Source organism: Sinocyclocheilus rhinocerous, unplaced genomic scaffold (assembly GCF_001515625.1).
Source record: "Sinocyclocheilus rhinocerous isolate Xijiao unplaced genomic scaffold, SAMN03320098_v1.1 scaffold4389, whole genome shotgun sequence".
NCBI lineage: Eukaryota > Metazoa > Chordata > Actinopteri > Cypriniformes > Cyprinidae > Sinocyclocheilus > Sinocyclocheilus rhinocerous.
The window spans coordinates 56,072-71,659 of NW_015626367.1; the positions used below are offsets into that span (position 1 = coordinate 56,072).

Genomic DNA, 15,588 nt, shown 5'->3' on the forward strand with positions numbered 1-15,588 from the left:
CACATTTTTGTGAAAAAACAAAAACAAAAAACGTACCCATATGAAACAGAAGTATGGTACTTTTTTCTATATTACTGAACTTACTCAAAATTGAAGACTCGTCCTCTGAATCATCCAAGAAGTGTTTGCTCATTAAAAAGAACCGACTTTAAAAAGTGATTAATTTGGATCAGTCATCATAGTTCTGAAATCTTTGTCATTGTCATTGTAGGCCTACATAACTGGGGCTCTGGTTAAAGCATCTACCAGCATGATAACTTTCTGAAATTAACCAGCCAAACCATGACCTTGAAAGTCTGGGTAATAACCTAGATCATTTTATTAATAGGCTGCTGGCTAAAAAATTGCATCTACAAAATATATTGTAAATATTTCTCACACGGACATGTTAAATAAATAAATAATTAGCTCAAATCAAAATTCACTGGCCAACTTTTGCAGATGTGAGGTCATCATGGTTTGAAAACAGTGTTTTGGAGTGACTGCCTCTAACTCAGTTTCACAGTTTCACTTGTGATACAAAAAAACTTTCAAATTCCCTGAAACCAGTTCCCATCAAACCAGTTTTTTTTTTCTTCCTGAACATTTTACAGTAAACAGAACGCGGAAACTATTTCAGCTATTTAGCACAAAGAAGCTGCATGCAGCGTTAGTTATTGTCGAGCTGTTGTTTGAGTTGTTTGGTCAGTGTTCATACGCAGTGACATGGCAGAAGCCAATGTTTCAGTGGGACAGGACCAGTTCACCTGTTCAGTGTGTCTGGATCTACTGAAGAATCCAGTGACCATTCCCTGTGGACACAGTTACTGTATGAACTGTATTACAGGCTGGTGGAATCAGGAGAATCAGAGGGGACTTTACAAATGTCCTCAGTGCAGAAAGATCTTCAGTCCAAGACCTGCCTTATGTAAGAATGTGGTGTTTGATCAACTGGTGGAGAACCTGAAGAAGACTAAACTACAAACTGCTGTTCCTGCTGGTGCCTCCTGTCAGACTCCTTTTGACCGTCATGAAGAATTTCGCTCAAACAAACCACACAAAGTGATGGATGCCACTGGGCGACAGCAGCAGATGATCTGTCCTCAACATCATAAACAACTGGAAATCTACTGCCGGACTGACCAGCTCTATATTTGTTATTTGTGTGCAGTAAATACACACAAAACCCACAACACCGTAACGGCTATAGATGAGAGGACAGAGAAACAGGTAAATACAAAAATTACTATTGGTTATTGTTGTTATTTTAAGATGTTATTTCTTTTTCATTATAAATGATATGTAATAACTGCTTCACTCACTTTTTTCTAGTTTGAGAAATATTAATATTTGTACACCAATACGAGGCACTTTTTAGCTAGCAATAGGAGGCGGAAATATAGGAGAAAGCTATGGGACAGGGTGCTGATGACATTACAAAATGGCCAAATCTTGGTTCATGAATGTTAATAAAGTTATGCACAACAAACATGGTCTAAACATGGACTATTTATAAATAGTCTATGTTATGTATTAATCTCTGATGTGATTAACGTTTTACTGATATGATTTACGTTTTACTTTAGCTTAGTGAAACAAGTCTTTTGAAATAGTCTCAGGTATGCACTGAAATAAAAAATTCGCAACATATACTTTCTCCCTAAATAATTGTAATATCTACTGGATATTTCCCCTCACCTTCCCCATAATGAATGTGTAAATAATGGCTGTTGGGTAAATACGGTTACTGTCAGATGCTGGCTAAACCATGCCTGGCTCAGCATTTATTTGTATAATAAATTATGCTGCATGACATTCTGTTATCGGATCTGTTAAAGTAATGGTTTCTGTTCGTATTTTGGCCACATTTTTGGTGCTTCCTAAAGTTGCCTTTCCTGAAGTAATTTCTCGGTCTGAATTGCTCAGAAGTTAATACTGCACAACCTCAGATGCAGGCATTCCTGCTACATCTGTGCGGAACTCGCATTTCTTGCATTGAGTGGATCAAAGAAAGAACTCCTCTTTATTCCGTAAAAAAAAGAGAACTGATTTCATTCAGAAAACAACACTTCTTAGCTTAAAGTTATTTCTGTGTTCAATAGAAACATCTGGAACAAACTCAAAGAGACTTCCAGGAGAGAATCCAGCAGAGAGAGAAAGATCTTCAGGAGCTGAGAGAGGTTGTGAAGACTCATAAGGTGAGTTGCCAACTGGTGGAAAAGTTTCATGGTCAGTTAATACTCTCTTCCAATCAGTGATCCCAGTGCACTTCCAGTCCCACTGAAGATCACTGTGTAATGTGTCCTAACAGCACTCTGCAGAGAAAGCTGTGCAAGACACTGAGAGGAACTTTACTGAACTGATCCGCTCCATTGAGAGAAGCCACTCCGAGATCACACAGCTGATCAGAGATCAGGAAAAAGCTGCAGTGAGTCAAACTGAAATACTCATGAAGCAACTGGAGCAGGAGATTGATGACATGAGGAGGAGAGACACTGAACTGGAGCAGCTTTTACAAACAGATGATCACATCCATTTTCTTCTGGTAAGAGAGCTTGAGAAAAGCAGGACAGTGATCTAGAGGTGTCTTTATTTTAATGTTTGTTTGATTTTTTCCTGTAGAGCTTTGAGTCTTGCTCTGATCCTCCACAAACTACTGATGTGCCCAGAATCACAGCCAATTCTCACCTCTTATATGACGATGTGGGAAAATCTGTCCTTCTGCTAAAAAATAAACTTGAGGAAGTCTGCAAAGAATTGACAGAAATGATATCTAATAGAGGTAAATTCCTGGAGATGTTCAAAATTAGAGGTGCATCATGTAATATTTGCAAAAGGAATGTTTGGAAATCTAAAACTGATGTTTCCAACTGAGACAACCATCTTAAAACTAATGTAAAGCATATAACGAGGCTTTTACACATTACTTTATATGTGAGTTTTCTCTTTATGTAAAAAATAATACTTTAAATGTCTGTTGGTTTCCATAGTGCAAAACTTTAAGATCATTTCCACTTCTGAGGAGAGCATAAAATGTAAGTCTCATCTAATAAAATGCACACACAGTGATGTTTGATTCCGCCATTATATTCAGGTAGCTCATGCAACATTTCTTTCATCATGTGATTAATCAGATCCTTCACATGCATTAAGCTGTACACTATTCTAAACTAGCTGGTACACGCTTGCTGTCCCAGTTGGGAGTAAATCTAAAACTTTGATTTCTTCAGTGTCACAATTTCACTGAAGAACTATATCAGGGGTTTGTTTTTAAAGCTTTTATTATTCCTTGACTGTTTGACAGTGACACATTAGTATCTTTGCTTTCCTCTACAGCACCACAGCCACGGTCCAGGGCCACAATGCCAGGGCCACCACCCAGTTTCCACCCAACGCCATTACCAAGACGTCCCCCAAAGGAATTGTCAAGATACAGATCCTTGTCGGATTCAAAATATTGGCATTTCATAGAATAAGGGTCACAGCCCAGACCCTCCGCATTGCCAGGATCATGTGTCAGACCCTCCACAGCACCACTTTGTTTTTGAATCAACACAAAGACAAAAAAAAAAATCCCTATTATATTCTTATTTTTCTTTGTAAATCTGCAATCTCTACTATAGACCGATTTTGAATTAAATTATTTGATTATTATAATTATTTGAATTAAATCTTATGGTGTTAATATATCCAAGTATAAAATTATGTATCTACAGATTTGGTATAGTATTGGTATAAGTTTTTAAAACATTATATTAAGTATATATTTATATATTCCTTCTGTTCAACCTCTATCCCTGATCAAACACGAGTGAACCAGCTAATTAAGATCTTCAGGAGCACTTTATAATTACAGACAGGTGTGCTGGAGCAGGGTTAGAATTGAACTCTTCAGGTACGTAGATCTCCAGGAACAGGATTGGCATGCCTGATTTAGATAAATGTTTTGTCCGCTTATTAATGTATCTGAAGTACATATAGCCTGTTTGGTGTGTGGTTAATAAAGATTTATTTCACGTTCTCCAGTTCTTCGTGTTATAAAATATCCAGTCATGCAGTATCTCGCCTGAGACTATGCAGTTTTACTTGAGAAACCAATGCAAATTCAGCCTGTGAGTGAACTGTCTGAATGAATCCGGTTGAATCGTAAATCGATTCACACCTTCTGTTATCTTACAAAATCTTACATAGAGGTATTTCTAGTTACAACCTGTACCAGTAGGGACACTGACTTGAAAACATTAACTTTACTTTACTGTCTGCGTCTTTGAAGGGGTCGTTTTTCATTCCACTGCGCTACTTTTCCATTGTTTTACGCGTTATACAGCATCTAGTTGTATTATTCAATAACCAGACAAGAAACCAATATCAAGAGGTATTACTGGTGCTGGCCTCTTTATTCCACGTGGAACATTCATCATCTATAAATTACCACACCACTCCTTAGCAAATGCACTTGACTTTATACAATCCATTACTGCCACCTAGTGGACTAAACATCCCACTCATTACACTAGTGTGCCGCTGTTGTGTCGTTCAATCATCATCAATGGATCACGACTATTCATTGGCGAGTAGCCTACAGAAAATCGAAAAAAAAACGTAAACGTAAATAAACTGAGGCAAGGAGCCTTTGGTACAAACGGAGAAATAAAACAAGGATCAATATCGGTGTGGCGTTTTCGAGATGGAGAGTGCTTCGCGACAAACTTATGTGTTTTAATGTGTTTTAATAGACTGGTAAGCAAATATATATTATTTATTGTACAAGTAATAGTCATGTACAGATGATTGGAACAGAATTACAGCATATTTTGTATTATAATTACTATTGTAATAGGTGTTGTTAGATGACGCAGTATGCAATGGTGTAATGTTAAGCAGTTCTTTGTCACCTACTGTAGTTAGTAAATCTGTAATGGGATTGACTGCGTTAAGCCTCTTATATTCTCTTCTTGCGCAAGAGTCCGCAAATCTTCATCGGAGGGTTTCGCGGAGGCTCAGGCCAAACATCCGCATGCCTCCCATTTTTTTGACCGCGCATAAGTATGCGCTGACAGTAGGCTACAAAAGCACCAACTGCGCATGCGCTGGAACATGCGCTCCGCCTTTTCTTATTTTTTCTGTGAATTAGCTAAGTACAGCAGACAAAGCAGCTCTTCCTACTGCATGGACTGTTTCTGTTTTTACTGTTCAATCCGATCGACTACTGCGCATGTGTGGAACACGTCCGCCAAGCGGACCACCAGCATACATTTTCAGTAGTATAAATACAAGTAGTCCGCGTCCTGGAGTATAACAAGCTGATGCACCTGCATTGAGGTTAACTCCATCTGATCGGTAATAATGATTAAACATCTTTTTTACACTCAATTCACAAAACCGTCTCATCGGTTTACATTGTGTAAACCTTCAACAAGTCAGTCGTTTACTTGGATTATGTTAAACAAGTACAATTTAACCACAATGAACAACGATTTTCCCTAAGATACTTACGCGGCTGTTGTGCCATTTTCGAATATGATGACTCCTCTCCCGTGGCCTCATGGCAAAGTGTCCATCATATGCATGCTACGGAATTCGGGCGGAAGTAGTAGGTCGTGTTTTTCGAATACTATGAATTCGGACGTACTACTCGCCTCACATACTCCCTGCGTTCCATAAGGAAGGGCTCATCCCTATGCCCTAATCCCTTCAAAGGGTTTACCCTCCGGAGTGAGAGCTTTGAAGGGTCGACTGTTTTTCGCAAGCTATATAGTTGGTCTGTTGGTCGTCAATCACTTTAGCTTTTTATCAATACATGTTAGAACATACAATGATGTGGCAAATGTTTTTTTAGTCTGGTGAACAAGTATGTGGCAGTGTAATTAAATACAGTATGTGTTGCACAAAAATATTAAACCATTGCTTGCAAATACTGTGGATTTGTTCAAATTTACTTTAAGTATGATTGTTTTATACACCAAATTATTTGACAAATAGTCACATATCAGTAACAGGCTAGCTTTAAATTTGACGTTCCTTGCAGCTAATTCGTTATGATGACAAAATAGTGTGATAATAAAAAAACAAACATACAGATAATAAAAAAAAATGGTTAATCTCATCCGTGAACAAGTTTCGTGAATTCCATACATCTCTGGATTTTGAAAATGACAACTCCCACCGTTCCACTCCCCTTCATAGCATCATCAAGCTTTGCCTTTGTTATTGTTTTGAAAATGCGACCTCTAGAGGCGAAAACTTACATATTGTGCCTTTAAGAACTTTGACCAAAGCCACTAGAAGGCAAGCCTACAACCTTTAGCCAAAAAAGCGTAACGGCTACTGCTAACTCTTCCGCTTTGGCGGTATGTGAGAAAGGAGACCAGAGGCCATTTTTTTAAATGGATGTCAATGGAGGAGAGGCTTCACTACGTTGAATAAACAGCTTTTTAGGAAACAGCTTATCATTAATGAATCGACAGCCTATAGGCTAATCTTCAAAATGTTTTGATTTAAAGATTTTTAGAGTTTACACCGGGGAAAAAATGCAGTTTTATAAGAGAAGTCACTGATCACATGATCCAAGTTGACCGTTACGCTTTCTCCAATAGTAAGTAATATAGACCCTCTCATCTCCCAATAGTAAGACAATCTATGCTTTGACTAACTAGCAGTTAACCACGTGGTAATCAGTCTTACTTTTCAGATTCAAATTAGACCAATCTATGTTTTTATGTAACTGATGTAACTTAGACTATAACTTAGACTAGTCTAAGCATTTTATGCAACCAGCCAATGAAGTTACATCCTATAAAACACTCTTTTTTGGACACGCCTCTAAATCTGAAAACTATTTCAAGGCTTAAGCTGAAAGATAACCTGCCCTTGTGATGGTGAGGAAATATTCCCACTGGTTAATCAACGTGTGACAACACCGGTAATACCGGTATAACCGGACGGTACGGGGAGGGGGGTGCTGCTTGTGTTTGTTGGAGTTTTCCCTCTTATCCTCGCTTTCCTTCACTTTTAAATAGCTTATAAATGCCCGTGCGCTTTCGAATTAGCGGCATTTCGGTGTCAATTGCTTGAATGGACAATAACAAACGATAAACTCACTTATATTAAACATAAAACTTTTATTTTAAAAAAACAAAAAAACAATTAAAATACACCATGCTATAGGCTGAAAAAACCTGAAAATCAGCAAACTGTTGAACCAAAGAAACAAAATGTTAAAAAAAACTTCCAAAATCACCTTATAAATGGCAAAAGTCAACAGTCTTTTCAAAATTAAAACAAAAAGGAAATACAACTATAAATTGGCTTTTAGTGACAGTATTTGCATAGTCTATGTTCTTTGTCAGGAAACCCAACATGTTGACCCTCTCTGGCTTAAGATGGGATCTTGTTGGGGTGACCATGTTCCCCATCGTGCTGAACACCCTCTTGGATGTACAGCTTGTTGCACACACGCAAAGATATTTCTGTCTCCTTTTGCCAACAGGGGAACCTATTTTGATTCTCTTTCCACCAGATGAGAGGATCCTGCTCTGCGTTAATGGGGGACTCCTGAGCATAGATGGCGATTTCCGTCACCACTTTTTCTGGAATAGTCAGTGCCTGCTTTTCTTCTTAATAAACTTGCTAAAGTTTTTTTTTTTTTTTTCCTCATTTTCTTCTCTTAATGGGTGCACTGACTGCGCTCTCCTACCGAGGATAACTGCTTCTTCCTCTATCATCCTCTTGGTCTCCTCAACATTCAGGTCGTAGTCACCCCGGTAGCGCAGGTCCAGGAATGTTGCCTTGCGCATAAGCTGCCGGCTTGCTTCTGGCAGAGCTTCAGTTTTCTCGTCTAAAATTTATATGATGCTGGCTTTCAGTTTGGCTGTCAGTTGTCCATCCTCATCCGATGGGGCCGATGTGTCCTCTTTAATGAGATGCAGCACAGGGAGAAGAGATGGCATGGTTACATAATTCTTGTCTGTGAACTTGCTCATTGGCTTTAACGCTTTGTTCAACGATCACAACACATCTTTGTCTTACCATGTGATGTTCACATTTACGCTTTATGGTCATCAGAAAGAACTCGATTGATGGCTGGCCTCTGCTCTAGCATCCTATCAATCATTTTCTGCTTGGAGCCCCAGCGAGTTGCACAATCCTCAGGGAGAAAATAAATATATTATTATTATTATCATCATCATTCAAAATAATAATTAAAAAATGCATAAGCTGTGGTATTATAGCCTAAATACTATTCATACGTCGAAGTAAAAAGGCATCAAACATTTAATTTGTTTAGGATTTATTATAAATGATATTAAATCATGTAAATGTGTCTCAAGAACAAGAAAATATCAAACTTTCTCTTTAAGCTGTTCTACAAAGCAAAACAAAAACATTTGTTTTTCTGCCAAATATCTTTTAAAGTAAACTACCTTTTAGTGTTTTATAATCGTATGGTTTTATTATACTTTATTTACTATACAATAGAAGAACTAATAATAAACTTACTGTCACCAGCAAGTGCTCTGGGAGGCCAAGCTCAACTTGGGCTTTCTGCAGCTGCCTTCTCCTTCTCCAGCTGTGAGAGAACATGCAGTTTATTGTACGACAAACTGCTAGGTCATGGTCTGTGTGGGCTTTCTCCATCTTCTCAATAGTGTTGGACACAGCTAGGTTCAGGTTGTGCCCAAAGCAGCTTAACCAGGGCCAGCCTAAATTACGAACAGCCGCTTTAAATTTGGTTCCACTGTCCGTCGTGACACAAGACACTTTATTCTCTTCTAATCCCCAGTCATGCAGAGCCTCCTGCAAAGCATCGGCCAAGTTAGCGGCAGTGTGGTCCTCTGGCAAAAAACTTGTTTGCAGGAATTTTTACACCAGTGTCCATTCCGTGTCAATAAAATGGAAAGTCAGTGATATGTAAGGTGTTATTTATGTGCTCGTCTGTTTCACTCACAACAAACCACATGTCTGTTGTGAGTGAAAAATGCTAGACTGTAGAAATAGCCTGTTGCAGCTCACTCCGGACATGGTTGTAGGCATGTGGGATAGCTGTTTTGGAGAAATATGAACGCCCGGGCAATTCATACTGGCTGTCGAGTGTGGTTATGAGGTCTTTGAAAGATTGTTTTTCAACCGTGTAGAAAGACACCATTTCTTTGCAGATATATTTGGTCACTGCATCAGTGCATTTGTGTTGTAGCGCTAGGCACACTGCTTTCAATTCCAGGACAATGATATGCCCCAAGGTTTCCTTTGGTGACCAACGGCTGGTATCTTTCAAAATTTTTCGATATCGATAACGATACAGATACCTTGACTTCGATACCGGTTCCTGAATGATACTTTTTTCAATACCAGTTTTATGAAGTCTCTTTTAACAAGATTACACTACCTAAGAAAAACTTTTTTCAGCTTGTTGATGTTTTTACAGACTCTAAGACTCATCTCCTGAGCCACTGCACAAAAGAACAAAACAATTTTGGAGGAATTTTTGACCCCAGTCGGAAACGGGTCAGTATGTGACGAATTCTGTCTGTCCAAGCATGTGACAGTGTGGCAGACATTGTGAGAGAGTTGAATGTCATGCCGATGAACGTTATGGACTGTACTGGAACCAAATGCCTCTTTATTTCATTCACAGTAAGACCCAGTCTCTGAATATGTCCCAGCAAAATCCTGGTGTTGTGTAGAGCATGTTGCCTTGTTGGGGCACAAAGCAACCAATCGTCTAAATAGGGAAGGATCCTCATGACTTTGGACCAGAGAGGAGAGGGCTGCAATCATGCATCTTGTAAATACACGAGGGGCCAGAGAGAGAGCAAATGGCAGAACTTTGAACTGGTATGTTTGGTCCTGAAAGCTGAATCTTAGGAACTTCCTGTGGTGGGGAGCAATGGGGACATGAAAGTATGCATCCTTCAAGACCACACTCACAAACCAGTCTCCTTCCATCACAGACCGAAGAACGTCGAATGTGCGTAACATACGAAAAGGAAGAAACTTTAGGAACACATTTAAGAGGTGCAGATCTAGAACTGGCCGAAAACCTCTGTCCTTCTTCAGAACGAGGAAGTATGCGGAGTAAAACCCGTCCTTCTGACTGAGGGGAGGGACATTTTCTATGGCTCCTTTCTGCAACAGTGAACAAATTTCTAGTGACAGGGACATAGAACTGGTCGGAAACTTGACAACTGTCGGAAGGATTCCTGAAAACTTGGGAGGCCGGCGTCAGAACTGCAAAGTGTATCCCCTTCTCACAGTTGCCAGAACCCAGGGGTCGGAGACTGACATTCTCCAGTAATCTAGATGTTGCACTGAGAAACGACCGCCTGAGAAATTCATGGTTTTTGTACATGTGTGGGGGTGCTGCCGTGGTCCCGCCGGTGGTGACAGTGAAAAGGGCGACATCCCTGGGCCTCTTCAGCCACTCTTTGTCATTGTGTTATCTGAGGTTGAGAAGTATTGTGGTGGTGTGGAGAACGGTACCAGTGGCATCCTAAAAGAGGGTGCCCGTGGGGCCTGAGTCAGCTGTCGTGTGGCTTCGGACAACATCATTCTCTTCTCTAATACCTCAGAGACATTGGGGCCAAAAAGATGTCCCGGCACAATTGAGTTCCCTCAGCGTCTTCTTACAATGTTCAGGCAATCTTGCCTGAGCAAGCCATACCTGGCACCGAGCTGTTAGAAGTGTCGCTGAGCGTGTTCCAAGATCACAAGTCACATGTCCCATAGCCAATAGAGCAGTCTGGAGAAACTTGAAGTACTGAAGGGTCTGCATTCGATGACTCTAAGGCTGCATTTACACTGTAAGTCTTAATGCACAGATCCGGTCTTTTGACCATATCCGATTTTTTGCCCATCTGTTTGCATTCACTTTAGACACAACTGGTATCCGATATATGTTTAAATTAATTCCCGCCCAAAATGATTGTCTGCAGTTATCGCTTTACTATGCACATGGTAGACCCTCGGTTTTTGAATGGCTGTGCTATTAAAGTTATTTATATAATTCACATTGAGTGGCCATTATTATTTGCCAGCATGGACAATGGCTGTCATGGATGTTTTGCAGCACAAAATCTGACTGGATGTATAAATGATGGAAAATAACGGTAATTTTCATTTGTTAGGCTATTTTATCTAAAGCTCCTTAGAGGTAGAATTAGAGGCCAAGATGATATTTATTGAAATGAATTGAATGAATGAATTAACGAGAGAAAGAGAGAGAGAGAGAGAGAATGTGCGAGCAAGTGTGAAGCTTACGAACAAGTGAAGCTTGTTGGTTTAATTACAAAAACTGGCAAGTAATCATCTCATTGCAAATATAATGTAGCTTTTAGCTGTTGTATTTACAAAATTCACAGGGCAGGGGTTGAAAACCAGCTGAATGTACAAATTCTTACCTATATAAAGTTTCCATATCAATAAAATGTGAGCGCATACAGCACACTGGCATTAAAACACAATCTTTATGGGCAAACGTGTCGCCCTTGCATTGGGAGTTCTGCGGGGAATCGGATGTGTTAAGACGTAGGTCGGATGTCTAGATATCAGATATGTATCTGATTTAAAACCACATTTGGAAGTGACTCAGATCGGATACGAAAAAATCAGATCTCGTGCGGATTTTTGTGTTTACACATGTGCAACAAATTCCGATCTGTTTCAGATGTGAGCAAAAAATCTGATTTTTTTTGTGCCAGTGAAAATGCAGCCTAAGGTGGTGTTGCCAGCAAGCAGCAGCTGGCATTGGTAAATGCATTAGCATCAGAGGTTTGCCTGAAAAACACGTTGGTCTGAACAGGTGATTTGTCAAGCCCCAAATGAGCCACTGCTATCTTTAAAACAGTCTGGAGAAGATGGGCCTACCCCCGATGAATGCACAGACTCACCACTTGATCCACCTGCAGCAGACAGGCTGGAAAAAACATCCTGTTGGTGGGGTTGCATGACAGGTTTGGTCATGTCTTCATGATGGAAATGCGAATTAGATGCACTCATTGAAATGGCATGCAGATCTGGATGTTGAAGAACACTCTCATCTTCTTGTGTTGTCTGCAGGCATGGCTGGTACTGAAAGTTGTAGAGTTTGAAGAAGACATTTCAGCTGTGCCATTTCTGAAGACAGAGTAGCAACAGTCTTCGACAGAAAATGTTCTGATTCCGAAGTCTTTTTCTTTGTTGGTGGAGCGCCAGCAGCCGCTGATGCGTGGCTTTTTTGAACACGCAGAGGGGCTGAGTCATATTTTCCATCATCCCGTACCTGATGCTGATTACACTCACACCTGACCCCATCCCATTGACTTTTAGCAAGCACGCTCTCACATTTATTTAGTATGTACTTAAGTGATGAAGAAAAATAAATCCAATATATATCTGTCCTGATGGCAGTGCAGAGTGCACTGTCACAGCTTGGGAGGGTGAATCTTCACAGCTCAGGTAAGCTGCACGCGACAGCGCGAATAACGACTTATCACTAGCAAGAAGTGAAAAGAAGCTATCCATTTCTGTGGATAAATAAAGAGAGCCTTCTTATTTGTATGTTTTTATTTTTATTTACAAAACCATTATCTCCCAAAGATTTTTATTTATAACAACTGTATGGAACAATGTAAATCTCAGCTCTTTGATATTTCATTTAGGAATGGGTTGCTAATAGTGAGATGGCTGTTTAATAATGAAGACTTTTATTTGATTATTTAGAAGAAAAAAAAAGTATTGTAATGGGTCCATTCCTATGGGTATCTGTAGGCTATTTAGAAGTAGTTAACACGAGTCTTATTTGTCTTCCAGGACTTAAAACTGCTCTAAACAGTTCAGTTTGCCTGATGTGGTGAAAGGAAGTTATTATAAAATTAGATTTTGTTTTCTTGAAAATATTATTTTACACAGAGTATTTTAGTATCATAAATTAGAATAAAGTTAGGTCCCTACCACAAGTATTACATTTACATATTTAATACATGATACATAATGCATTATCAAACAGAAATTTAGGAATGATTTCATCTCTACCCTAAAACAAAGCCTTACTTATTTTGGTCTTGACAGTTTATTCAAAGTCTTATATGAAATATTTTAATGATGTTTTGTAATATTTTACAGAATTCGTCTTTGACTTGTAGTCAAATTGTGTTTGCCTGTTATATCAATAAGCTCCCCCAATAACTATAATTCTTGTGAAATGTCACACCACTATGGACATTTTTTTTTATACAAAAAGTTGATTAAAACTTTGTACACACAACATTCTAAAACATTTTCCCATGTACAAATAAATATGATTCTAAATTCCTGATGTTATATATCTTCTCATATACATTATACCAGTGGTTTTCAGTAAGTCGTAATGGATTTAGTAATTTGCTATATTCAAACTACATACACTCACCGGCCACTTTATTAGGTACACCTGTTCAATTGCTTGGTAACACAAATTGCTAATCAGCCAATCACATGGCAGCAACTCAAAGCATTTAGGCATCTAGATGTGGTGAAGACGACTTGCTGAAGTGCAAACCGAGCATCAGAATGGGGAAGAAAGGGGATTTAAGTGACTTTGAACGTGGAATGGTTGTTGGTGCCAGACGGGCTGGTCTGCTGTAATAATGTAACATTATGGATGGCATAATACACTTTTAAACTTTTAAAAGCAAGCAGTCTTCCCATTTTTATTGTTTTTCAGAACTATTCCTCACCACGCTCGTTTCTAATGCAGGATTGACATAGTTTGTGATCACAATAATGTATTTGATATGTGGGAAAGTATTGGCTCCATAAATAAATATCTATCATAATACAATTACTTATTAATGTTTGTTTACTTTTATATGTACAGTGATCACAACTTGCAAAATGGGCCTGATGCAAAACCAGCTGAGAAGCACTGCATTAAATGATACATATTTGTCCTTGATCATCATTGCTTGTAAGGAACAGAGGGTAAATGATGATTCTCACACAGGATTGCGCTCAATCAGCAAATACTGCACTTCCATAACAAACTCAGTCAGAAAAGCCCCTGCCTAAGTTCTGTTTGTGCCAAGGTTAATGGAAGCAGCAAGGCCTAGCCATGCTCTACAGGAAATTAAACTTATGGGAACAGCAGCAGCAGCAGCATAAGATCAGCATAGATTGTTGAGCTGACTGTTGACTGGTTAGTCAGTTGTCACCCTTTTTGTATTTTATGTTAAGGGTCTGTGTGCTTCCCATAGAAAATGTGACATGAAGCACATCGTGTTGAATACTTATCTCCTTTAGTCTTTAGGTCACTTTAGGCCTGTTTATGGTACAGCTATAAATATCACATTTTTTGCAGTTTCAGAACCAGGCTTTTGTGACATTGCAGGAATATCTTAATAATATCTATTTTTTTTCTCATTTGTTTAATGAAAAATCTGCATGACTTTCAACTGTGCACTGCAAAAAAAACTGAAAAATTGATGAAGAAAAAAACAGAACTCAAACATCCATACAGAAATTAAAACTAGTGATTTTATTTGCTTCAGTAGTACCAGTAATTGTAGACTATATTTAATATACTGTGTTGTTATAGTCTATTGTTTGGTTTGTCTATGTAACTGAACTTATGATTTGCACATACTGCTGTACGTACCAAGCACAAATTATCATTATTATTATTTTATAGTATTGTTAGTAGTAATAACCAGTCACTGTTTGACAAATGTTGGTCATGTTATGTTAACATAGCTGTTCTCTATAGGCCTCAAATTTTCATCTAGGCCTAATATTACTGAAAATTTTAATGACATTTTTAAAATGGTCAAGCAGTCAATAAGTACAGTTCATTTCTTTATGTAGGCCTATTTAACTTTTTTAATTACCAAAATTACTGAGTGCAACCAACACTCAAAATTCAACAAGCACAAATTCAGTTTGATGCAGTGAAACAATGAGCCACGTGAGAGAAGGGAGAGAGGCAGACAGCATAGGTCTTACAGAAGGATATACAGTAAATGAAGACGTTACTTACAGCGACAGTTAGGACCACACACAGTCAGTCACCCTGTTAAATGACTATTACACTGCACTAAATATGAAAACGCCCACACCTAGCGTCTGTGACATCTTGTTTTGATGGTTCACTTCCATATTGCTCAGTCCGACCCTGATGAGCTCGTTTTAATGAACGAGTATGTGCTGGAGTCTCTCTCTCTCTCTCTGTCTGTCTGTCTCTCTCTCTCTCTCTCTCTCTGTCTGTCTGTCTGTGTCTGAACTGTTTTGTATTCCGTGCTGGTCTCTGTCGCCAACAGCCAATCTAAATTTAGCCTCACGTGAGGCAGCAAGAAACGGTGGGGTAACGCTGCTCTAAACATATCCCCGTTCCTATCGCTCCATCCTCCTCTCCATCGCCCTTCTTTTCGACTTTTCTCCGTCGTCACCCTTTGTAGTGTTGGGTCGTTCTTGAACGATTCGTTCGTTTTGAACGAATCTTTAATGTGACTCGGGAAGAACGAGTCGTCTCGGGGAGTGATTCGGTCAGTCGCGCATGCGCAACATCCTATAGGTTCCGTACTGGAATTAGTCAAGTAGTTCACCTGGTTCGAGTCTTCGGGTTTTTCCGAGTCGTTCGTTCATCACGTGACAGACCCATAA

The 15,588-nt window shown here is 39.1% G+C and overlaps 1 protein-coding gene across 1 annotated transcript; it reads left to right on the top strand.

Annotated features, from left to right (window-relative positions):
• The first annotated feature begins 705 nt into the window (after positions 1-705).
• Positions 706-3,601, top strand: LOC107712345 (E3 ubiquitin/ISG15 ligase TRIM25-like). The gene is made up of 6 exons (XM_016517572.1): positions 706-1,209; positions 2,082-2,177; positions 2,291-2,524; positions 2,602-2,761; positions 2,970-3,014; positions 3,316-3,601. Exons 1-6 carry the CDS (start codon positions 706-708, stop codon positions 3,453-3,455), a joined length of 1,179 nt encoding a protein of 392 aa, XP_016373058.1. The 3' UTR covers positions 3,456-3,601.
• Positions 3,602-15,588: the final 11,987 nt, after the last annotated feature.